The sequence below is a fragment of the Hibiscus syriacus genome, unplaced genomic scaffold (assembly GCF_006381635.1).
Source record: "Hibiscus syriacus cultivar Baekdansim isolate YM2019G1 unplaced genomic scaffold, ASM638163v2 tig00110890_pilon, whole genome shotgun sequence".
NCBI classification, from domain to species: Eukaryota; Viridiplantae; Streptophyta; class Magnoliopsida; order Malvales; family Malvaceae; genus Hibiscus; species Hibiscus syriacus.
Window position 1 is genome coordinate 16,602,330 of NW_024062900.1, and position 24,822 is coordinate 16,627,151.

The window sequence follows — 24,822 nt, forward strand, 5'->3', positions numbered from 1 at the left end:
CTGGTTTGGTTGGGCGTCTTATCTTATTCTCTACAAGCAAAACTAAACCGTGAAGTTTGAGAAGGCTACAACATACTATCACAGTCCACAAATAGAAACAGCACCATGAAGGCTGGGCTGCTGGGAATGGTGCACTCAACTCCTTGTGCTACCTCATTCCCTCTCCGCCATGTTAGAGCCAGGGTTACTTGTTCTTCTTCCTCTGGTAAAATCATACCTTCCATTTCAACTTCGATTTTAGCCACTCTCACATGATAATGCTATAGCTATTCGATATTGTTAAGAAAATGGGTTCATTTTAGTTTACTGCAATGACTATTTTCTGGGTTTATTGATGCAAATCAGTTTTGGTTTGCTGTTTATTTTGAGAATCTCTTTGCTTGAGTTTAGTTTTATTACTTCTCTTTATTGGATATTGTTTAGTCTCACAAATGTCAATCACAAAAGCAGTAGGAACCTTGGGTATTTTAAAATGAACTGGGGTTTGGCTAAAATGGATGTAAAATCAGGGATGGACGGAAGGGGCTAAATTTTTTAAATTATCGTATATTTTAGATTTTTTCTTTATATTTTCTATGGATAATATATTTTTGCCTCAATTTTATAATTTCATCCCTTCCTAAAATTTTAGAAGTTCCCCCAACATAAAATCCTGTGTCCATACTTGCAAATGCTGGCAAAGGGTCAGAACCCAATTTCTAGTTAGTTAGTTGTGATTCTAGATTGAGCAAGTGGTTCGCTTTTCTTTTGCATTCAAATTGTTCTTGGTGAAGTTGAGCTTGACGACTTAAAAGGGTTTAGTCAATCAAATGCAGGACATATATCATTCATTAAAGATGTTGCTGCCACTCTACCACCTGAGAATCTTCATCACTTGCTTAAAATGCTCCAGACTAGAGGTATGCAGCGGTTAATCTACTGACTCAAGAATTTCTTATGTACTTTGCATGATTTTAATGTTATTGCTTAAGTTTAAACCATTAGTTCATTGATTACATGGTACATTCTAGGACAATATTGGTGTTGTTCACTATGATTTGGCTTTTAATCAGAGTTTATGGTCCTTGGGCCTTTGATTTGTGATTCTTTCACTGGGAACAGTTACTCGTACTGGTTGAAGTCATGAATCTGTGATTAGTCTTGACATCTTGTCTTGGCTGATGCTTCGTCGATATATGTGAAGTCAATGTGTAGCATTATAAATATTTCTTGTCAGATACTTCTCGTATGAAGATAGGCAAAGCCTATTTGAACATATGCATCTCCTGCAGATTGATAATCTGATCATGTTCATCCTAATGGGCTGATCGTTTATTGTGTTCTCTTCTATTTTGATCCTGAAATCTTCACATTTCTATAAAATGTTTATTTCATTTTAACCTGTTAAAACAATGCTTGGTGATGATATCTTTGGTTTCTTCTCTTAAAATTTATCAATGGACTTTATCTTGTTTTTGCCTATCATTGCATCTCTGTATTCAGTTACAAGGAGACGAACATGCATTTCAGAAAATAGAAAACTTCTTACTTCCACATGTATGCCATTTGAAATCCCATCTTTCATTTGCTTCTTAAACAGGTGAAACCATAGTTTCTCCGGGATCAAGGCATGGGTTAATGCCCCTTGCCATTCCCCTATCAGAAAATCCGTCAGGTTAGATAATATTTTGCACACTTCCACGTATAATATTTGTGAATTTCTAGTATTTCTATGATGGGAATGGATTTAGGCATATATATATATATATAACTGCTATTCCTTGAGAATAGGTTCTATGACTGCTTTGCTGCGGTGGCCAACGGCTCCACCTGGGTAAGAGACTTGAATCGTTATTCTTTTTCTATGTCAACATTTGTATTAAACACATCTGTATATATTGGCTAAGATTTGATTGCCTTGATTTATCTTCATGCAACTGTTGCTATTCGCACAGAATGGAGATGCCAGTTGTGGAAGTTCACAAGCATGGGGTGTGGCTTTTAGCCAACAATGTAATACATTAAGCTGAAAGCATGCAATAGAATTAAATGGGGTATTATAATTGATACTGAATGCCCCGGCTCTCCTTGTTGGAATTGAACAACACAGCAGTGTTTTTCTCAAAATTTATACATAGAAAAAGTAGTTCACTATTTCCATCTTTTGTAACCCAGGTCGACCATTATATCCATCGAATCCTAGTTGAAGAAGATGCCGACGGATCACATGGAAGTAACGGTGAATTGTTTCATGCTTCATCTGAGGCTGGCAAGAAACTCTACACTAGGGGTGATTTTGCTGAATCAAAAATTTCTAATCTTGATGTTTATCTCCTAAAAAAGGTACATTAGACAGATAATGGAAAAGTCCAAAGTAAAACAATCAATTCTCTAAGTTCAGTGTTCACAGTAGGTTTGTTAATGGTGGCAAATCATTGTTCTACAATCAGGTTGGACTATTTCCAGATTTGTTAGAGCGGAAGGTTATGCGACATTTCGAGGAAGGGGATCAAGTAAGAATTGTTTGGTTCCATTCCCTAATATCATATTTTAATTTTGTGGTTGTGCTAAACATTTTTTCTTTTCTTTTTGAAAACTCTGGTGTTGGAAGGTTTCTGCTTTGGTGACAGGGGAGTTTTATACAAAAAAGGATCTCTTTCCCGGATTTGGAAGGCCTTTTGTATTCAATGCTGAGGTTTTGCTTAAGTTAGTAGAAAGATTTTATAATTCATCATTTGATATTAATTCAAGGTGCTTCACTGTTTCTAATTTCTAAATAGGATGTCGTAAATACTTTTATCTAGGGTAGGGCGTACCTCGGAGGCAAAAGATTCTGCGAGGGTAGCTTTGAAATCACCATGGTGGACTTTAGGCTGCACATATCAGGCAAGGAACTTTTCTTCATCATTGACATTATCCTTTGAGTTCAATCTCTGTTACCCTTCTTTTGACATTCTCTTCCATGGATGTGTTCTGATTCAGGAGGTTGCCGGTATCGCACAATGGGAGGATGAGCAGATTGAGTACATCAAAGAGAAGGTGACGGAAGAAGGTAGACAAGAAGACTTGAAGAAAGGGAAGGCTCCTTTGCAGGTAACATTCTGGTAACAATAATGTTATAAAACATTTTAACCGTTGATACAGGGGAAAATCATTTGTATGGATTAATTCTGTTGTTGACAGTTGACTTTAGTTAATTCTTAACCCCCTCTGCAGGTTGCATTAGATGAGGCTGCTTTTCTGTTGGATTTAGCTTCCATTGATGGAACCTGGGGAGACTACCTAGATCGCATCGCAGAGTGTTACAAAGAGGCTGGTCTCAATGAAATTGCAAATTTTATTTTATATAGAGATTAGGTTCGAGCTCGAGTAAAACGAAACCAATGGTTGATAAGTTGCCAAATTTTGAATGACTTTATTCAGATAGGAATAAGTTTATTTATTTATTTGACAAACAATTATTATATATAGAGAGAGATTGGAAAATCATCAATGCAGACTCTGATAGGTTTGTATTGAGAAAAATATTTCTTTCACTTATGAGTTGCTCATTTGAGACGGTTCTATATATGTTCTTCTTCCCTCTACCTGATGAAGATTGGGTGCAGGAATGGTCTGGAGAATGAGTCATAGGCTGTTTTGAGTGTTTTCATAGTTGGATAAAATCAAACAAAAGATCAATCACCACACTATGAAAAGTTGAAAACTACTGGTGTAATTGCCTTCAGTGGCTGTGTCTTCAGTTCCCTCACTATTACCGGGGAGTTCTGTCCGGGCCTTCTTTGCCGTTTCCTGGTCACCCTTCAGTAGGTTGGTGTCAAGTTTTCTTGCTGTAACCTTTCTTCCTTCGCAAGAACAGCCTCCTTAGAAAACCAACTCGTTGCTTATTCCTCGCCACTCTTGCCAAAGCCATAGCTCCAACGTTTCCGCTTTCATTCTTGGAACCAAGATCTGCTTCTGATGTCTCTAACAGTAAACCTGAAGCTTGCGTGTTCTCACACTTGTTGGATTGAGGAAGCAATGAACTTGCTGCTTCATCGTTGGGAGACTTGGGCCTTTCTTCTTTATCCCAATTGTGTGCTAGCATTCGGTCGCGCAAGAAGCGTTTCTTCACCTTTCTATTATTTATAACAGTTGGTGCAGCAGATCATAATTGTTGGAGAATACCCTGTCAAAGAGTGATGCATCTTGTGATGAGGCCAACACCTTTAATTTCTTACCAGTGTTCATGACTGTTTCTTGGCACTCTGCTAACTTGATTAAAGCTTCTGTAATTTCCCAACCATGTCGGAAAAAAACCCAGACATGACATCAGTATTTGATATCTGTTTCCCATCTTCAATTGCGTTTGTCTCATGTGGTGACATGGTAATTCATGAATGTACAATACTTTTTGAAAATTGGAAACTTTTTGAACGACTTACATTTTGAGATTGCTTCCTTCTCTGGATTCATGAAGTATTCCGGTGTTTCTTTCCAAAGACGAACATTTCTTGAAGATTTCATTCAGTTTAGCTCTGGCAACTGTGAGTTCGGTCTGATTTCCAACCTCATCTTCAATCGTTTCATTTGATTCTTTTAACATCTTAAGTTCTGTTTGTAAGCTTCCAATGCTTTCTTCTGATTCATGAAGTTGCATCTTCAAGGCCTCACTCTTGAGAGTTTCTGACTCAAGCCTGGCTCCCATAATTCTCCAAATCATCTTTTAATCTCTTGTTTTCTTCCTCCAGGCTACACCGAAAACTGTCCTTCTGGGACGTAACACTATGATTCCGGTCATGCAAAGAAGCAAAGTTGTCTAAGCATGGTGATTGTTCTTCAGAAATATTGATAACATCATAATCATGGACACTTAAACGATTGCTACAATCCAGATCATCCATGAATCTCATCGATTCTCTGGCACCGTAATGGCCATATGCTGGCATTGGATTCTTAACTCTTCTCTCTACAGATAGTTCATATTCAGAAATCAAAGCATTAGGCCATGAGCAATAAAAGCTATTTCCATTAATACTTCCAATATCAAAACCTGAAGTTACAGACAATTGACTTGATATTTGACTACTTACCATCTCCATGGATGGAATATCAAACAGTGTCAGCCTAGACGATGTCCGAGTACATACTAGACTCGATGACTGGATTGTTATTGATTTAAGAACCCTGTTCTTTTCTTCCGCCTTATGTAATTTCTGGTATTCAGCTTCCAACTTGGCTATCCTCTTCACACTGTCTAAATATTGGTGTATAGATTTTGGTAGTCGAGGACTAAAGCAAGCTTCTCGTTTAGACTTTTATCTATTCTATCTCGTTCCCCTTCATTGGATTTGTACCTATAACGTACAAAAATATTGATCCTTGGGTCATTGTTATAGATCAATTTCAAAGGTTTAATAGCTGGCAACTATGACTATGTAGAGAATCAAGTGTTCATCAACGAACAGCTATATCTTAATGGTCATCCACCATTTACAGCATGAACATTGAATTCGAATCATGGAAAATAAAGAAACTGAGATTGAAGTGAAAGAGCAATTGTTGTAGCTTAAATTACAAACCACATCGAACCCAGAAATCAGAGGGGCAATAAAAGAAGTGTGTTGGGTCTTAAAAATAAAGTTCTTTGTTAAGCATAGGATACACTACTGCACCCACCGACCACCCATCAAAGCTACTTATAATCAACGGCAATAGCTAAAGTAATGAAGCAAGGAAACGAAACAATGGAAAAGGATGAAAAAAAGTAAAAAAAAAAAAATTATGGGTGATGATAATGATGGAAGTAATGAAGCTACACATTCTGTTTAGTCACCTCAGAAAAATTTGAATTTTTGGTAAATTGGATCATATTTTATGATGGATATTCAAGTTATGCTTTATATCGGATTCCTCCAGATGAATTTTGCTGTGTTTAATTGCAGAATATTGGTTATGTTCTGTGCCTTTTAATGTACAAAGATTAGGGTTGATATAAACTCCTTAGTTATTTTGGCTTTTGGTGATTGTGACGATGCGGATGAGAGCCCAGTTTTTCTACTGTATCCACTTGTTCCAAGTTATCTCCTTCTACTACATGCTTACGTATAGGATCACCTGAAGAATCTGATTTTTGATGTAATGAAACCCAAAGTAGACATCAATCTCAATACTGTTAACGAATCAGCGAGATTATTCACCCAAAAGGCAGAATCAATTCAATCTTAAAGATAACAGTATGATTTAAATGCATTCTCAGTCGCATAACAATAAATTATAAAGCATAGTAGTGTGGTATTTAAGTTCCAAAACACTCTGGAAAATATAGAATCAAAACCAACTACGAACGATGCCACTTAATTCAAACTCAAGGAGGCCACACTATGACAGAAAACTCTAGCAGGTAGTCGACCTCAGGGCACAAGGTTGTCACTTCAAGACAATGAAGCCAATTGATCAGCAGCAGCAGCAGCACCAGTCTGCTGCTGCTGAGCAACAGTCCTCAGAACCTCCATTGCTTCAGCAACTTTGGCTTTTAAGGCTTCTGGTGACTCCAGCAAGTGCAAAACCTCTGTCTGATCCATCTCCAGAAGCATTCCTGTTAGTTTAGCTGCTGCATCAGGCTCCAGCTGTTCAACTAGTGGATAGAGATTTTCTCCCAGCATCTATACACAAATTCACCCGTTAATGTAAAAGTTTCAGTTAACCAGAATAGCTGAAGTTAAGATATATGGTGTCATTACAAGGAAGCCATAACACTTTTCTTTTGTAATGTATCATTCATGCATGTAAGAGAATTAAATAACATATTTGTCGTAACCGGTTTTCTCCCGGGCACGAATTTTCCTTGGCTAGAAAAATATGGTGAATAAATGGTTTTTTTAATTAAATGTTTTGGAGTGGCCATCGAACCTTTTGGGTTAGGTAGGTTGAATACCTAAAAAATCATCTTTTAAAAGAGTTTTTAATAAAACACTACTTAAAATATAAAACCAGTCTGCGTATAACCAAAAATTCATTCCTTTTAGTAATAAAAAAGGATTCGTGATCGGTTATGTTTGGGGAAGGATTAACACTCCCACAACGCTCAAAATTGGTACCCATCGATTATATATTGTCTTTATTAGTGGAAGTCTAAGAATTCGAATATAAATTTAATTTACTATCTTATTATTCCAGATTCAATTAGATAATTCTAAAGAAAATGATTTTTATAAAACTGAAGTAAATATTTATATTTTGTAGTGTTTTATAAATATGGTATTTATTTATTTAAAAATATCAGAAAATGACATCTAGTTATTTAAGACATCCTTTTTATTTGATATAAAAAAATAAAAAAATATTAATAAGAATATGATAATTTTTCCTAAAATTTAATTTAAATAAAGTAAATATATATATATATATATTAAACATGACTAATAATTACCAATATATTTCCATGTTGAATACATTACTACATGTGCATGACTAATAATAAAATATATTCTAATAAATTAAATATATATATTTTAAACAAAATCATCTTTAAATACATTACTACATGCGTGACTAATAATTTAAAAAGTCAAGAGTAGTTGAATAGCTTTAATAACATACTATTCCCATGTTGATATTATTATCAATATATTTATATAATATATTTTTTATCACCTAACATCTGTAATCAATAAACAAAACATTTAATATAGGTATTAATAGTAATTTAATCATAATTAATTATAAGGAATTAAAACAAAAATTATTAAAAATATAGGGGATAAAAATTAAAATTCTAAATTAAAAATATTGAAAAATAAAGGAGAAATAATAAAATAAAAAATAAAATAAAATAAAATAGTGACCAAAATAAAAGAAATTAAAAAATAAGATTAATTTACAAAAATATATAAATTAATAGCCCTAATTCGAAATATAATAAAATATAGGTATTAACAGTGTAATTTACCCCTAAATAATATTCGAATTAAATTATAAATTATTAAAATCTAAGGGATTAAATCTAATATTTACCCTAAATATATATAAATACTAGCAGAGACTAAAATATAAATAAAACAAAATGCGAAGTCCAAATTAAAAGGCACAAAAACATTATTTTAGTGACTAATTTGAAACTATTATAAATTTAAGGGACCACAGAAAGAGTTTTCTCATAATAAAATTACACAAAAATTCCCTTCCCAAAACGACGTAGTTTTGATTTGGGTATAAATAGGCCTTAAATTGTCATTTCAAGTTATTCTTCTTCAATTTTCTATTTTGTTTCTCTCTCTAAATTCCCTCATCGGAGGGAGCTCCGACCACCGGCCAACTACTGGCCGGTCACTGTTTCAGCCACTGTCGGTCACTATGCATCGCCGCTGGTTACTATTCCGATCACTATTCACGACCAGAAAAAATAAAAATACACCAAATCGTAGATCGAAACACCCTAAACCCGAAACCACCCTCTTTTTCCCTAAAAGTCTTTCAATCAGCCTAGATCTAAGATTTTACCTTTGGTAAAATGGTTTCCGACGACTTTTGAGCTTCGACAAAGGTATGTTTCTTCTCCCTTTTGTTTCCTTGCTTTTAAATGGCTACTGCTGGTTGTTCGTAGCTTTCTTTGTTGGTTGCTTCCTCCTTGCTCCCTGTCCTCTTTCTTTGCAGGATTTCAAGGCTTTTTATAGGCCTCGATGAGCCACTATTCTGCTGAACCCTTCGGTGAGTCACCGGATCTACAATGGTGACTCACCGTAGCTTCGATGAGTTGTACGGTCCTGTTTGCATCTTCTGGATCCTTTGGTGGCGTGGCAGAATTTAGTTGGGGAACATAACGGCGGAGCAGTTGAATATAGGCGGCGGAGCAGTTGAATATAGGAGGCGAAGCAGTTGGAGGCAGCACCAAAGTCTCCCTAGGGTTGGTGAACCCTAGGATTTCTACTGGATTCATTTCGGGCCGTTGGATCTCTCCAGATCCAACGGTTGAGCTTGTTGGCTGCTGAAGAATCGGGTTTTTTTTGCTGGATCTAGTCTTGTTGGGCCTTCGGGTTATTTGGGCATACTGGGTTATTTGGGCCTGGATCATTTTTGGGCCTGACTCGGATTGAACTTTTAAACGGGCCTCCAGGTCCTGATTTGTAAATATATATTATAATAATATTTAGTATTTATTAATAATATTTATAATAATAATACAATAATAATATATAAATAACAATATAAATAATAACGAGACGAAAATGACTATCGACAACTGCCTCTCTTTGTTCATTTTTATGTTAACAAGAATAGAGCAAAGACAAAAGACAAAGAATTTTCGTCCAGTTAATTTTATGCTTTGATGAGAGATCCGCTTTATTCAAGGGAAATCAAACTAGTGTATGACATTGTTTATTCGTGATGAGGACGTCTAGCCATCTTTAAAGATATTTGAGATAACTTGGTTTCTTCGTGATGAGGACATCTGGCTATCTAAGGATGATGCTACTCCTTTATGATGAGGAATTCTGATCAATGAATGACATTGTTCCTTCGTGATGAGGACGTCTAGCCATCTTTAAAGATATTTGAGATAACACAGTTCCTTCGTGATGAGGACATCTGGTTATCTAAGGATGATGTTGCTTCTTCGTGATGAGGAGTTCTGATCGGTGGATGACATTATTCCTTCATGATAAGGACGTCTGACCATCTTTAAAGATATTTAAGATAACACGGTTCCTTCGTGATGAGGACATCTGGTTATCTAAGGATGATGCTGCTTCTTCATGATGAGGAGTTCTGATATGTGGATGAAATTGTTCCTTCGTGATGAGGACGTCTGGCCATCTTTAAAGATATTTGAGATAACATTGTTCCTTCGTGATGAGGACGTCTGGTTATCTAAGGATGATGTTTCCTAAAATATCAACAAATGATGCATTTATGAATATCATGATCCTATTTATGCCTAAAATGTTTACAATGATACAATTTTAGTGCATTTTCTTTTTCGAATAAGGACTCTTTCTCATTGGCCATCTTCCGACTCATTTCATTTTGGGTACAGTAAACAAGGCCGATTTATTTCAACTGAATATCTTGATCTCATCTTTACTCATATATAGTATTTTCTTTCTTCTTGAACCTCGTTAGTACCAATGATCAACTATTCCATATGTGACAAATATTTTGGATCATCTTCATACGATTGAAACTTTCTAGGTACTTCAAATTTTATTTTCCATGTATCAATGTCATTATACAATCTTGAAAGTTGAAATCATTATCAATTTCAGAAAACATGCATTTAAAAAAAAAACTTTTTGTACAATAATACACCATGATTTTATGTACTTCAAGTTAAACTACATATTTTAAATTTTCAAAGCAAAATGCTTGCAAAATTGAGAGTTAATAAGAAAATTCTCTTTTTATTTATACAAATGTAAAGAGTTTTTAAATAATTACATGGCAAACTTTTATTGAAAAATGTACAAGAAAAAGTAGTAGGCATCTTCACATATCAATAACATAAATACTTCTGACCTGACATGCCACAAAGTGATTTAAGTATAACTTCTGTCAAAAGGATTTCGAGAATCGTGATAATACCTAAGGATGTAAAATCTCTTCTTGACTATCAAATCTCTAGATGTTATGCATCATTAACAAAGAATCCAAGATTTCAAACATGAATCTTGAATTATAACACTCATGCCGCCCTTTATGGGTTTTCAACTTGAGACCTCCTTTGGTTTCAAGATATCCTTTTCAGATTTTCATCTTGAATCCTCCTTTTTTCAATTAGGTAAAATACTTTTTAACCGCATCGGAATTCACTGGGTGGGGTAATTCTGGCCCGTCCATCTTAGTGATAACTAGAGCTCCTTCAGAAAAGGCTTTCTTTACAATATAAGGTCATTCCCAATTTGGCATCCATTTTTCTCGGGAATCCTTTTGAATAGGTAAGATCTTTCTAAGTACGAGATCTCCTTCGTAAAATTCTCGGAGGTGAACTTTCTTATCATGTGCTCATATCATCCGCTTTTGGTACATTTGACCATGACAAATAGCTTTCAGTCTCTTTTCTTTAATCAAATTTAACTGGTCATAAATGGCTTGTACACATTCTGCTTCATTTAGTTTTACCTCTGATAAAACTCGAAGTGAAGGAATTTCTACCTCAATAGGTAGGATAACTTCCATTCCATAGGCTAACAAAAACGAAGTTGCCCCAGTCGATGTTCGTACTGACGTTCTATAAGCCAACAAAGCAAATGGTAGTTTCTCATGCCAATCTTTATAAGTTTCAATCATCTTTTCTATAAGCCTCTTGATATTCTTATTAGTTGCCTCAACTGCTCCATTCATCTTTGGGCGATAGGTAGTGGAATTATGATGCTTTATTTTGAATTGCTCACAAACTGATTTCATCATCTTGTTGTTTAAATTCAAAGCATTGTCAGAAATAATCCTTTCTGGTAGACCATATAGACAAATGATTTCCTTTTTCAAGAATTTACAGACTGTGGTCTGAGTGATGTTTGCATAAAAAGTCGCTTCTACCCATTTGGTAAAATAGTATATTACTAACAAAATAAAGCGATGACCATTTGAAGCTTTTGGAAAAATTTGTCCAATAACATCTATGCCCCACATAGAAAACGACCATGGAGTTATCATCACGTGCAATGGATGAGGAGGGGTATGCATCCTGTCTCCATAAATTTGACACTTTTGACATTTTCGGGCATAATTGATACAATCAGTTTCCATAGTTGACCAATAGTACCCAAATCTCATAATTTGTCTAGCCATTGTATGCCCATTGGCATGGGTACCACATACTCCTTCATGCACATCTTCGAGAATTGTTTTGGCCTCTTTGGTGTCCACACATCTCAATAAGACTTGATCCAAGCATTTTTTGTATAGTATTTCACCATCGAGTACATACCCTGATGCCATTCTTCTGATAGTTCTTTTATCATTATCGGTTGTCTGTTCAGGATAATTATGATATTTGATGTATTGTAAGATATCATAGTACCAGGGTTTCTCGTCTCATTCTTCTTCAATGTTAAAACAATAGGCTGGGTACTCGTAAGCCTGCATTTCAATAGGCATCATGCTCGAATGCTCATCTACCTTGAATGCAGCTGTTAAGGTGGCTAAGGCATCTGCCATCTGGTTATCTTCTCTAGGGAGGTAATTGAATGTTATTTCTTCAAATTCTTTGATGAGTTCCACAATCAATTTACGATATTCTATAAGCTTGGGATCTTTTATGTCTCATTCCCCCTGATTTGGTAAATTACTAGGGCTGAATCCCCATATACCTTAAGCATTTTTATTTTTCGTTCAATGACAGCTTTAAGACCCAGAACACATGCCTTATATTCAGCCATATTGTTTGTGCAATCAAAATTGAGTTGGCTAGTAAAAGGATAATGTTCTCCATTTGGTGAAAGCAAAATTGCCCCAATTCCATGCCCTAAAGCATTCGAAGCACCATCAAAATTCAACTTCCAATATTCATTAGTAGATGTAGTTGATTCTTCCACTGAGATTGCCATTAAATCTTCATCTGAGAAATCAAAACTAATTGACTCATATTCTTGAGAAGCTCTACTTGCCATAAATTCAGCTATGACACTTCTTTTTACTACTTTTTGATTTACATATTGGATATCAAATTATGACAACAAGATCTGCCAACGAGCTAACCTTCCAGATAATGCAGGTATATTCATCATAAACTTCAAAGGATCAAATCTGGATATGAGCCATGTGGTGTGATATAACATATACTGCCTAAACCTTCGAGTGTCCCATATCAAAGCACAACACAAATTTTCAATTGGCGAGTATCTGGTTTCACAATCAGTGGACTTCTTGCTGAGATAGTAAATTGCTCTCTCTTTTTTCTCAGTTTGATCATGTTGTCCTAATACACACCCTATTGAATTTTCCCAAACCGATAAATAGAGAATTAAAGGTTTGCCTGGAATAGGTGGTACTAAGATTGGGATATTTGAAAAATATCTCTTAACTGCTTCAAAAGCTTCCTGAAAATCTTCACTCCATGCCCCAGAATTATTCTTGCAAAGGAGACGAAAAATGGGATCAAATTTCTCAGTTAACTGTGAGATGAATCGAGCTATATAATTCAATCTTCCCAAGAATCCTCGAACCTCTTTTTTTATTTGTGGGGGTGGCAAATCTTGATAGCTTTGACTTTATCTGGATCTATTTCAATTCATTTCTTGCTCACGACAAACCCCAAGAGCTTTTCAGATATCACCCCAAATATACACTTATTTGGGTTAAGCTTCAACTGGTATTTCCTTAATCTTTGGAAAAGCTTTCTCAAATTCTTGATATATTCATCCTCTGACTTGGCTTTGATAATCATATCATCGACATAAACTTCTATTTCTTTATCCATCATGTCGTGAAATAATGTTACCATTGCCCTTTGATATGTTGCTACTGTATTCTTCATCCCAAATGGCATTACTTTATAGTTCCCCATTTGGTGACAAATGTTATTTTTTTCCATATCATCAGGGTACATTTTAATTTGACTATAACTGGAGAAACCATCCATGAATGAGAATAAAGAATTTTTAGCAGTGTTATCCAACAATATTTCTATGTGTGGCAAAGGAAAATTATCCTTCGGACTAGCTCTATTGAGATCTTAGTAGTCAATACATATACGAACTTTACCATCTTTCTTTGGTACCAGGACAATATTTGCCACCCACTCAGGGTACTTGGCCACTTTAAGAAACCCAGCATCGAATTGCTTTTTTACTTCTTCATTTATTTTTAGCAACATTTCGAGTTTCATTCTTCTCAACTTTTGTTGAACAGACTTATATTCTGGCTTTATTGGTAACTTGTGTACTACCATTTATGTATCCAAACCTGGCATGTCTTCATATGACCAAGCAAATGCATCATTGTATTCCCGAAGCAAATTAATCAAACTCTGTCGTGCTTTATCAGATAAGGTAGTGCCAATTTTCACATTTTTATTATCCTCATCTGATCCCAAATTCAAGGTCTCAGTATGTTCCTCATGACGCAAAATTTTCTTATCATCTTTTTCCACCATTTTTAACAGCTCAGAAGATAAGTCACATCTCTCATCATTATCACAACCCTCAAATTCCCCTTAACAAATGGGCTGCTCAAAATCAAATTCCGTGTCAGTGTCATCAACATCTATGTTATTGATATGTGAGTTCCTGAAAGGAAAATGAACAAAAGTACATATACATATAATAATAATAATGCATAGAAAATATTTTCAAAGTGAAATTAACTTAAATGCATCTTTTATTGAAAAAGAAAAACACATAGTTTAACCCTTTACACAAAATCAACTATTGCTCCAAGGTATAAGCAATAGAGGAAGTTCTAGTGTATGAATCTGAAAAAGACTTAAAAAATACATGTAATTCCTCCATAGTCTAATTATTCAATTCAAAGTCTGGTGGTGTAGGATAAATGCCCATATCTCTCTTTTCTTCAGATTCATCATTTGATATGACATTGATACTCAACTCTTTCAAAACATCCTAAACTATTAGCCCTTTATTTTCCTGATCTTCTTGGAACATATGTCCTCCAAATACAAAAGTATTACTCAATAGTGGAAAAGTCATTGGTTCCCAACTGAGATCTTCTCCAGCTAACTTTGCCTTCCTCATTTCCTGATTCTTCCTAATGCTTCTATATTTTTCCTTTACAGTCGGCTGATATCCCAAACCGAATCGATCTCTCTTAGTGATGGGTAAAACTGGATTAATTAGTCCCTTCAAGTGGCTTCCTAACCCTTTTTTAGATTTTGCTCATTTTCCCAAGGTTAATTTAAGCTACATCATAGTGCAATTTGAAATTATAGACTTGGGCATCTTTTTGCCTTCGGCCACGAATGTGGCATTAACAAACTCTAATGATCTAAAAGAGCATTCAATAGTTTTTCACCCAATTCGATATATGGAGCAGTGGTAGAGATAAGAGCAATGATATCTTCTTCAGCATTAAGACATTTCAGCCTCCCATCTATCACAAATTTTAATTTTTGGTGAAGTGTAGATAGAACTGCCCCTGTCTGGTGAATCCAATGCCTCCCTAGTAAGCAATTGTAAGTGGGTATAATATCCATCACAAGGAATTCCACTTCATATGTAGCTGGGCCGATAGTTAAAGGAATGTCAATCTTTCCTAACACTTCTCTTTTGGTTCCATCAAAAGCTCGAACAATGCTCTGACTATTTCTCATGAGTGTGCTATCAACTGGTAGTTTCTTCAAAGTCACTAATGGCATTACATTTAAAGCTGAGCCATTATCAACTAACACTCGATATAGAATATGTCATTTGCAATTAATCGTGATATGCAGGGCTTTAGGAATACCATTAATCCCAGAGGGGATTTCATCTTCAGAAAAAAGAAATGAAATTATCAGCCTGTATGTTTGCGACCAACCTATCCAGCTTATTTACCGACAATTATTTTGGTACAAAAGTTTGATTTAACACTTTCAATAAGGCATTCCGATGTGCTCAGAGCTTAATAAAAGTGCCAAGACTGATATACGAGTAGGAAGCTTATGCAACTGTTCAACAATACTGTATTCACTATGTTTGAGAAATTTTAGAAATTCTACAACTTCATTCTCAGTCATTGGCTCGTTGATGACATGTTCATCTTCTCTCAACTGCATGTCAACCTTTTTGCCTTTGTCAGCGGTAGCTTGTTTCTCAGGTTCTTTGAAATAACATCTTCCGCTTCGAGTAAAATGTCCAACCTCATCTACTTCATCCTTTTCTTTTACTATATCATCCATCTTACAACCATATTTCCATGTCACTTGTTTGTCATCTTTATATAGGAACGAAGATGGAGGTATTATAACCACTTGTGGAGTTATTTTCTCTGATACGCGAATCCTTGGTGTAATAATTAGAGGACAATTAGAATTGTAGATCCCTTTAGGCGATCCCTCAGAGGCACAAATATCCATTTCCTCTTCTTCTGGTACTTCCTTGAAGAACTCCATTTCTTTTTCATCTATCAACTTTTGTACCAAATCTAAAAAAACTGGACAATGTTGTATAACATGTCCTTCACATTGGTGGTAATGACATGTATTTTCACTATTGAATTTTTCAACTGGAAAACTAGGCATCAACAAACCAACATTGATCATTTGACTCCACACCCAACACATGGGTGATTCCACCTCACTAACTTCCATTATAATTTTATTTCTTTTTTCTTCACTGACAACATTGATTCCCATACCTGCGTGGTTTGGCAATGGATTTTTGGCTACATTAGGCTGCTCATTGTCACCAAAATTGATGACATTCATGTTTCTAAGACTTTGAACAAGTTTCTTAAATGACATTGCAAGCTAACATCGTTCTATTTAGGGTATGGAGGTTGTACATGTGATATATGATAAGGTGACACCACATGTTTATCATACAAGATATGAAACAATTCCTTGTAGGTCATAGGAATTGGATCAAACTGGGGCTTCTTTCTTTCTTGCCTCTCTCTTATCCATTGCCTGACAGGGTTTTGTATAGATTATATTGTATCATGAGGTTGAGACACCGTGATGTTATTGGATTCGTATTTCCTCACGTTATTTACCTCACTCTCTTTCTTTTTCATTAGTGGTTTCTTACTAGATTCACCACTATCAAGTTTCCAACTCTTAACTGCCATTTCAATCATCTCACCAGCTGTGACTATGTCAAAAAAGCTCTTGAAGGAATTCCCTATGAGGTGAGTAAAGAAATGAGCTCTTAAAGTATTCACAAAGAGCACAATTGTCTCATCTTCTTCAATGGGTGGATGTACTTGTACAACTATGTCCCTCCATCTCTGGGCATACTGTCTGAAGTTCTCATCGGATTTCTTTTCCATACTCTGCAGCACCAGTCGATTGGGCCTTATATCTTTTACATGCTTATATTGTTCAAGAAAAGATTTTGCCAAATCTTTCTAAGATTTAATATGAGCTTTACTTAACTGGTTGTACCATCAAATAACCGAACTGTTAAGCTTTCTTGGAAACAATGAATCAACAGTTTGTCATCCCCTATATAACCTGTCATTTTTCTGCAAAACATTGTGATATGAGCAGAGGGACATTTCGTACCATCGAATTTTTCAAAATCAGGAATCTTGAACTTAGGTGGTAACACCAAATCAGGCACCAAACTTAATTCTTTAGCCTCAATTCCATACATGCTAGGGTCCTCCTTCATAGTCCTAATTTCCTCTGCTAATTGTTTCCATTTTTCATCATCTTGTTTGGTTTGTTCTTTTTTACGCTCTTCATCAAGATCAGGAACATCTTCAGTTTGTTGTTGGTTTATAGAGGCACTAGGTAAGTTTATGTTTACTCTTCCTGACTGAGTAGCCATTCCTTGCTGGGCCTTAACATGAGGTGGTGTAAAGCCTGGAGGATACAAAGGTTCCTCAATAACTTTAGCTTTTTGACGATCTGCTCGTGGTGTAAAACCCGGATGGTGCAAAGGTTCTTCAGTAGTAGCAACAGCTGGAGTATTTTCTCGATCCATACTTCTTCCTTGTAACATACTTTCAAATTTCTTCATCATATCATTTTGGGCTTTCATCATTTGTTCATGCATTTCTTCCTGAACTTTCTTGAAGCTTTCTTGCATTTCCAGCTGAGTCCTTTCGAGTTGATCTGTCTTATCATCCATTACCTTTTTCCGAGTATGATATGGATGCTTGTAGTATACTTTTAAAAAGGAAAAACCTTTTTTTGTTAATTTTAAGTTTTTAAAATGAATGCAAAAAATATGCTAAATAAATAAATATAATAATGCAAATATAACACAAATAAAATGCAAATGTATGTATACAAAAAGGTGTTAATAAAAAGTGATCATCTTAAAAAAGATTTTATTGAACACAAAAGTTTCGGTACATCAAACAAAACTTTATATATATGGGATAGATTTAACTCCTAACTTCTTAACAGCCAAATTGCCATTTTTTTGAGAGCTTCTTCAAGATGTCATTTCTTAGCCTCGTCATATTTTGTTTGATCATAAAACTTTTTGTCCATATATGAAAACTTTTCAATTTGATGTCCACTCTTGAATCAATACCTTCTAATCATGTCATGATCATGCAATGCAAACAAAAGCAATTAATACAAACAAGTTAGAGCACAATAAAATGTATCTACAAAATATATAAGAAAAAATAATAAAATGATTAGTACCAATTAATGGAAATAAAAGATTCTATTTATCACAGTATTTATATATAAATTCTAACCTCATGCTTTCTAGTTCCATGTTTTGTTTGGAAAAATTAACCTAACCACATGATTTCTAGTTCGCATGCATTTATTAAAAAAAATAAAAGAAAAGTTAGAGCTTATTTCTCCTTTGTGTACACCTACGGACAAAGCTTCAATATTGTCTTAGATTGGGTGAATTTCTATAGTTTATTATATGCAAGGTTTCGGCTCTAAGAGTAAATGTACTCGAATTGTCATTATTGGTGCCCCCTTGGGCTACCAAACCCTCAATTCTAATCCATTACAGACTTAAGCGGATCGATTTCAATTCGAGGGGACACATTTCTCTATGTCTGACACGGAGAATAAATTCTCACGAAGACATAGAGCATATGAACCTCGAAAGCTACTTGCTAGGTCTGATACGGAGAATAAATTCTCACGAAGACGTCGCTTTCACTCCCACTTAAAAGGAAAAAAGAGCTCGATTATAGAGCTTATATTTATACAATGCACTTGTTGTGTGTGAGGATAAACTCTCAAACCTTGTTAAACAACCATTAAATAAATGAATCATAATATCTGAAAAGTAATCAAAAATAAATGTTAGTATATAAGAATATAAAAAATAAAATAATAAATAAAAAAATGAATTGCAAGAAATCAAAAGAATCGTAAATTCAATAAATATGAATTCTCAATTTCTAACTTATACAGACAATATATAATCAATTTAAGGCTTGACCAGAGTCCCCAGCGGAGTCGCCAAGCTACCGTAACCGATTTTCGCCCGGGCACGAATTTTCCTTGGCTGGAAAAATATGGTGAATAAATGGTTTTTTAATGAAATGTTTTGGAGTCGTCATCGAATCTTTTGGGTTAGGTAGGTCAAATACCTAAAAAATCATCTTTTAAAAGAGTTTTTAAGAAAACACTATTTAAAAGATAAAATCAGTCTGCGTATAACCAAAAATTCATTCTTTTTAGTAATAAAAAGGGATTCGTGGTCGGTTACGTTTGGGGAAGGATTAACACCCCCACAACACCCAAAATTGGTACCCGTCGATTATATATTATCTTTATTAGTGGAAGTCTAAGAATTCGAATATAAATTTAATTTACTATCTTATTATTCTAGTTTCAATCAGATAATTCTAAAGAAAATGATTTTTATAAAACTGAAGTAAATATTTATATTTTGTAGTGTTTTATAAATATGGTATTTATTTATTTAAAAATATCAGAAAAGAACATCTAGTTACTTTAAGACAACCCTTTTATTTGATATAAAAAAATAAAAAAAATATTAATAAGAATATGATAATTTTTCCTAAATATTAATTTAAATAAAGTAAATATATATATATATATATATATATATATATATATTTTAAACATGACTAATAATTACCAATATATTCTCATGTTGAATACATTACTACATGTGCGTGACTAATAATAAAATATATTATAATAAAGTAAATATATATATTTTAAACAAAATCATCTTTGAATACATTACTACATGAGTGACTAATAATTTAAAAAGTCAAGAGTAGTTGAATAACTTTAATAACATACTATTCCCATGTTGATTTTATTATCAATATATTTATATAATATAATTTTTATCACCTAACATCTGTAATCAATAAACAAAACATTTAATATAGGTATTAATAGTAATTTAATCATAATTAATTATAAGGAATTAAAACAAAAAATTATTAAAAATATAGGGGATAAAAATTAAAATACTAAATTAAAAATATTGAAAAATAAAGGAGAAATAAAAAAATATAAAATAAAATAAAATGGTGACCAAAATAAAAGAAATTAAAAAATAAGATTAATTTACAAAATATATAAATTAATAGCCCTAATTCAAAATATAATAAAATATAAGTATTAACAGTGTAATTTATCCCTAAATAATATTCGAATTAAATTATAAATTATTAAAATCTAAGGGATTAAATATAATGTTTACCCTAAATATATATAAATACTAGCAGAGACTAAAATATAGATAAAATAAAATGCGAAGTCCAAATTAAAAGGCACAAAAACATGATTTTAGTGACTAATTTGAAATATTACAAATTTAAGGGACCACGAAAAAGGTTTTCTCATAATGAAATTACAAAAACACTCCCTCCCCAAAACGACGTAGTTTTGATTTGGGTATAAATAGGCCTTAAATGGCCATTTCAAGTTATTCTTCTTCATTTTTCTATTTTGCTTCTCTCTTTAAGGAGAGAGAAGCTCTCCCTTCTCTCTAAATTCCCTCACCAGAGAGAGCTCTGACCATCGGTCGGTCACTATTCTAGCCACCGCTGGTCACTATTCACCGTCGTTGGTTACTATTCCGATCACTATTCATGATTGAAAAAAATACATCAAATCGTAGATCGAAACACCTTAAACCACTCTCTTTTTTCCTAAAAGTCTTTCAATCAGCCTATATCTAAGATTTTACCATCGGTAAAATGGTTTCCGACGACTTTTTAGCTTCGACAAAGGTATGTTTCTTCTCTCTTTTGTTTCCTTGCTTTTAAATGGCTACTGCTGGTTATTCGCAGCTTTCTTTGTTGGTTGCTTCCTCCTTGCTCCCTGTCCTCTTTCTTTGCAGGATTTCAAGGCTTTTTATAGGCCTCGATGAGCTACTATTCTGCTGAACCCTTCGGTGAGTAACCAGATCTACGATGGTGACTCACCATAGCTTCGATGAGTTGTGCGGTCCTCTTTGCGTCTTCTGGAGCCTTCGGTGGCATGGTAGAATTTAGTTTGGGAATATAGCGGCGGAGCAGTTGGATGTAGGCGGCGGAGCAGTTGGAGGCAGCACCAAAGTCTCCCTAGGGTTGGTGAACTCTAGGATATCTGCTGGATTCATTTTGGGCCGTTGGATCTCTCCAGATCCAACGGTTGAGCTTGTTGGCTGCTGAAGAATCAGGTTTTTTTTTGGGTCGGATCTGGTCTTGTTGGGCCTTCGGATTATTTGGGCCTGGATCATTTTTGGGCCTGACTCGGGTTGAACTTGTAAACGGACCTCCGGGTCCTGATTTGTAAATATCTACTATAATAATATTTAGTATTTATTAATAATATTTATAATAATAATACAATAATAATATATAAATAACAATATAAATAATAACATGACGAAAATGACTGTCAACAATACTCATACAAGTTCACATCTCAAAAGGGAACTCTACCGATTCTATAAACATGGTCTACATTTATTAGGGTATACTCTTCAACATAACTTTCGTAAATTATTTCTTTGAAAATTGACTAAAAAAGGACCTTTAGACTATTCTATAAGTACAATCTAAACTTGGAAAGCACAAATATATAGAACAAAGAAGTAGCAAATAAATAAAGCAAAGCAGTGCATACCGTTCTTTGCTGATCTGGAGTCGCATTTGCAAGGGCTGAGGCCAAGGCTCCTATCAGATGAAGTAATAAAAACATACGAACAAATGTACCAAAGATATTACAAAGTCCAAGCAGTGTTGAAACAACCTGCTGCTGCATTAATGGAACTGGTTGCTGACTTTGCTGCACAGTCCCAGACCTTGTACCACCAGGATGCTGACCCTGCTGGACTTGCTGAAGCGCTGGCACAAAGAAATTTGGTATGGGATCCCCACCAGGCCTCATACCAGGGACAAGCTGCTGTTGATATCCAAATCCAGGCTGACAAAAAAAAAACCCATAAACAAAACCATTAGTTTGAAGAAGATTTACAAATTATATTACATCGATTTTTTCAGGATGTTAAAATATACCTCCCAATACTATCAATACCAAGCAAGAAATGCAAGCAAAGAATAACTACCTGAGGAAACATAGTCAGAGGCCCTTGACCATAGAATATTTGCTGCCCAACACCTGGACCACCAGGTGGGTATATCGGCATACGTGGAGCAGCTGAAGGTGTCATTGCCACGGGTCGCACTTGAGAAAACTGAGCCTGTAAAAGGTGCAGCACACTTTAGTGACATAACGAATCAAAACCATCCTTTCTCCCCATTACATTTTACCTAAAAGCAAATATCAATTCATACCTGTAACCTGGCTCTCCTATCTTCCTTTCTTTGAGCTAGTGCAACATACAGAGGTTTGCTGACAATCATTTTGCCATTCATCTCCGCAAGCTGTCATAACAGGGGAACGAAAAACTGTTAGGCTTAAGATATGATTGTGGGAGTAGGGACATCATTATCAACTCACAGCTCTGGATGCTTCTTCTGGAGTTGAAAATGCAACAAACCCTGATCCTTTACTTACTCCACTAGGATCTCTCATGACCTGTTACATTTGAATAATAGACTTCAGCCGAACAATTACTAGAACTGATATAACATTACTCTCCAATAGAACAGGCTAACCATGCATGATGTTATGGTACCATATTGAGAGAAACGCTCTTTAAGTTTTTCGTCGCTTATGCTGTCATCCAAATTCTTAACATACAAGTTAGCTCCTTGAAATTTATCTGCTGCCTCTTTCATTGACTGCTCAAATCGAAGTTTCAGATCAATTTCCCTTTCAGATTTCTTTTGAGCTTTCCCAACATACCACTCCTTATCATCAAATTTCTTTCCATTTAGAGACTCCACAGCTCTAGCAGCATCATCTGCATTCTCAAAGTTGACGAACCCAAAGCCCTTGGATTTTCCGTCTGGTTCTCTCATCACCACAGCACAAGTGATTGGACCAAATTAACCAAAAATGGTTTTCAAATCTTCATCACTTGTGGATTCTGACAGATTCTTCTCATAGACATTGTTAAATTTCATGTTGCTAATAGAACCATCTCTTTCCTGTTTGCGAACAAAGGGGCCCACATAGACTTGCTTATCGTTCAACAGCATACCGTTCAACTTCTCTATTGCCTTTTGGGCAGATTCCTCATTGTTAAATTGGACAAAGCCATAACCTTCTGACTAGCCAGAGGCGTCTGTGGCTACCTTGCAAGAGAGAATGTTCCCAAATGCAGAAAACGTATCATGCAGAGCTTTGTGGTCGATTCACTTATCCAAATTCTGTCAGATTCAACAAGCACAACACACAAACATACAATAATCCATATGATATTTCTGAAGCACAGCTTATAAAACAAAACAGCATATACAACCACAAGATTGTCAAATTTTTATTACCTTGATAAAAATATTCCCAGAGCCACTTTTACAAATACTAGGATCACGATTAGAATACATGATCCTGATAGGCTTTCCATTCAGATTGAAGATACTAATTTTTTATCCATATTATTATTATTATTATTATTATTATTATTATTATTATTATTATTATTATTATTATTATTATTATTATTATTATTATTATTATTATTAAATATATATTAAATATAAATAAATAATTAATTACAGACCAATTACAAATGGACCGGCCCAGTTACAAACAAACCAGAACCGGTCCAGAACAAACCAGAAACCCTAAACATTTGGGGGTTTCAGTTAGGGTTTCCTAACCCTAATCTAGCCGGCCGCTTCATCACAGCCGTTAGATTCTCTGATTTGAAGAAGAAAGATCTATTGGGTTTTTACAATTGAAGAAATACTCAATTCACCAATCTGAAATCAAATAAATTAACATTCATGCATCATATTTAGGCATTTTCAAAAATAGATGCATTTTCATTCATTTTTATTCTTGTTGAATTTTTAACAGGAATTTCAAAGATTTTAGCAAAGATTCAAATCTATCATTTGATAGATTAGCTTTTCCAGAAAAGGTTCATAATGAGAAGAACTCATCTGAAGAAGGAAGAAGAAGTTCATAATGAGAAGAATTTGTTCAACCTTTTACCTGAATTCATCAAATTGATGGATTATTTTTTTCAGAGAAAGTTCATAATGAGAAGAACTCATCTGAAGAAGGAAGAAGAAGTTCATAATAAGAAGAATTTGTTCAACCTTTTGGTTTGAATTCATCATTTGATGGATCAACATTGCCAGGTAGAGTTCATAATGAGAAGAACTCATCATCTGAAGAAGGAAGAAGAAGTTCATAATAAGAAGAATTTGTTCAACCTTTTGGTTTGAATTCATCATTTGATGGATCAACATTGCCAGGAAGAGTTCATAATGAGAAGAACTCGTCATCTGTAGAAGGAAGAAGAAGTTCATAATGAGAAAAATTTGTTCAACCTTTTATCTGAATTCATCACTGGATGGATTATTTTTTCCAAAGAAAGTTCATAATGAGAAGAACTCATCTAAAGAAGGAAGAAGAAGTTCATAATGAGAAGAACTTGTTCAACTTTTTGGTTTGAATTCATCATTTGATGGATCAACATTGCCAGGAAGAATTCATAATGAGAAGAACTCATCTGAAGAAGAAAGAAGAAGTTCATAATAAGAAGAACTTGTTCAACTTTTTGCATAATTCTATCACAGAAGGAGATAGATTAGCATCAGCCTTTCTAGAGAAAGTTCATAATGAGAAGAACTCATCAAGAGCTTATTCAACCTTTTGAATGACTCTATCACAGAAAGGAGTTCATCATCATCCCCAGCAGAAAGTTCATAATAAGAAGAACTCATCTGGAG

General features: G+C 34.6%; 2 protein-coding genes across 4 annotated transcripts; one reads left to right on the top strand and one right to left on the bottom strand.

Annotated features, from left to right (window-relative positions):
- On the top strand, positions 1 to 3,566 carry LOC120144552 (protein IN CHLOROPLAST ATPASE BIOGENESIS, chloroplastic-like). Of its 3 annotated transcripts, none has more exons than XM_039158594.1 (11): positions 4 to 205; positions 816 to 899; positions 1,580 to 1,654; positions 1,771 to 1,813; positions 1,935 to 1,992; positions 2,155 to 2,322; positions 2,430 to 2,492; positions 2,591 to 2,685; positions 2,784 to 2,865; positions 2,962 to 3,072; positions 3,196 to 3,566. In XM_039158594.1, exons 1-11 carry the CDS (start codon positions 106 to 108, stop codon positions 3,334 to 3,336), a joined length of 1,020 nt encoding a protein of 339 aa, XP_039014525.1. In that variant the 5' UTR covers positions 4 to 105; the 3' UTR covers positions 3,337 to 3,566. The 3 variants fall into 3 exon arrangements, 2 of the variants coding, with proteins under 2 accessions (XP_039014526.1, XP_039014525.1); XR_005518044.1 differs by having other exon boundaries at positions 6 to 205; positions 2,789 to 2,865; positions 3,196 to 3,306; XM_039158595.1 differs by lacking the exon at positions 816 to 899 and having other exon boundaries at positions 1 to 205.
- Positions 3,567 to 6,292: 2,726 nt separating this feature from the next.
- Positions 6,293 to 23,020, bottom strand: LOC120144868 (polyadenylate-binding protein 8-like). The gene is made up of 6 exons (XM_039158829.1): positions 22,633 to 23,020; positions 22,475 to 22,552; positions 22,309 to 22,398; positions 22,080 to 22,214; positions 21,638 to 21,937; positions 6,293 to 6,623 (listed from the first exon to the last, which is right to left on the bottom strand). Exons 1-6 carry the CDS (start codon positions 22,936 to 22,938, stop codon positions 6,393 to 6,395), a joined length of 1,140 nt encoding a protein of 379 aa, XP_039014760.1. The 5' UTR covers positions 22,939 to 23,020; the 3' UTR covers positions 6,293 to 6,392.
- Between the last annotated feature and the right edge of the window lie 1,802 nt (positions 23,021 to 24,822).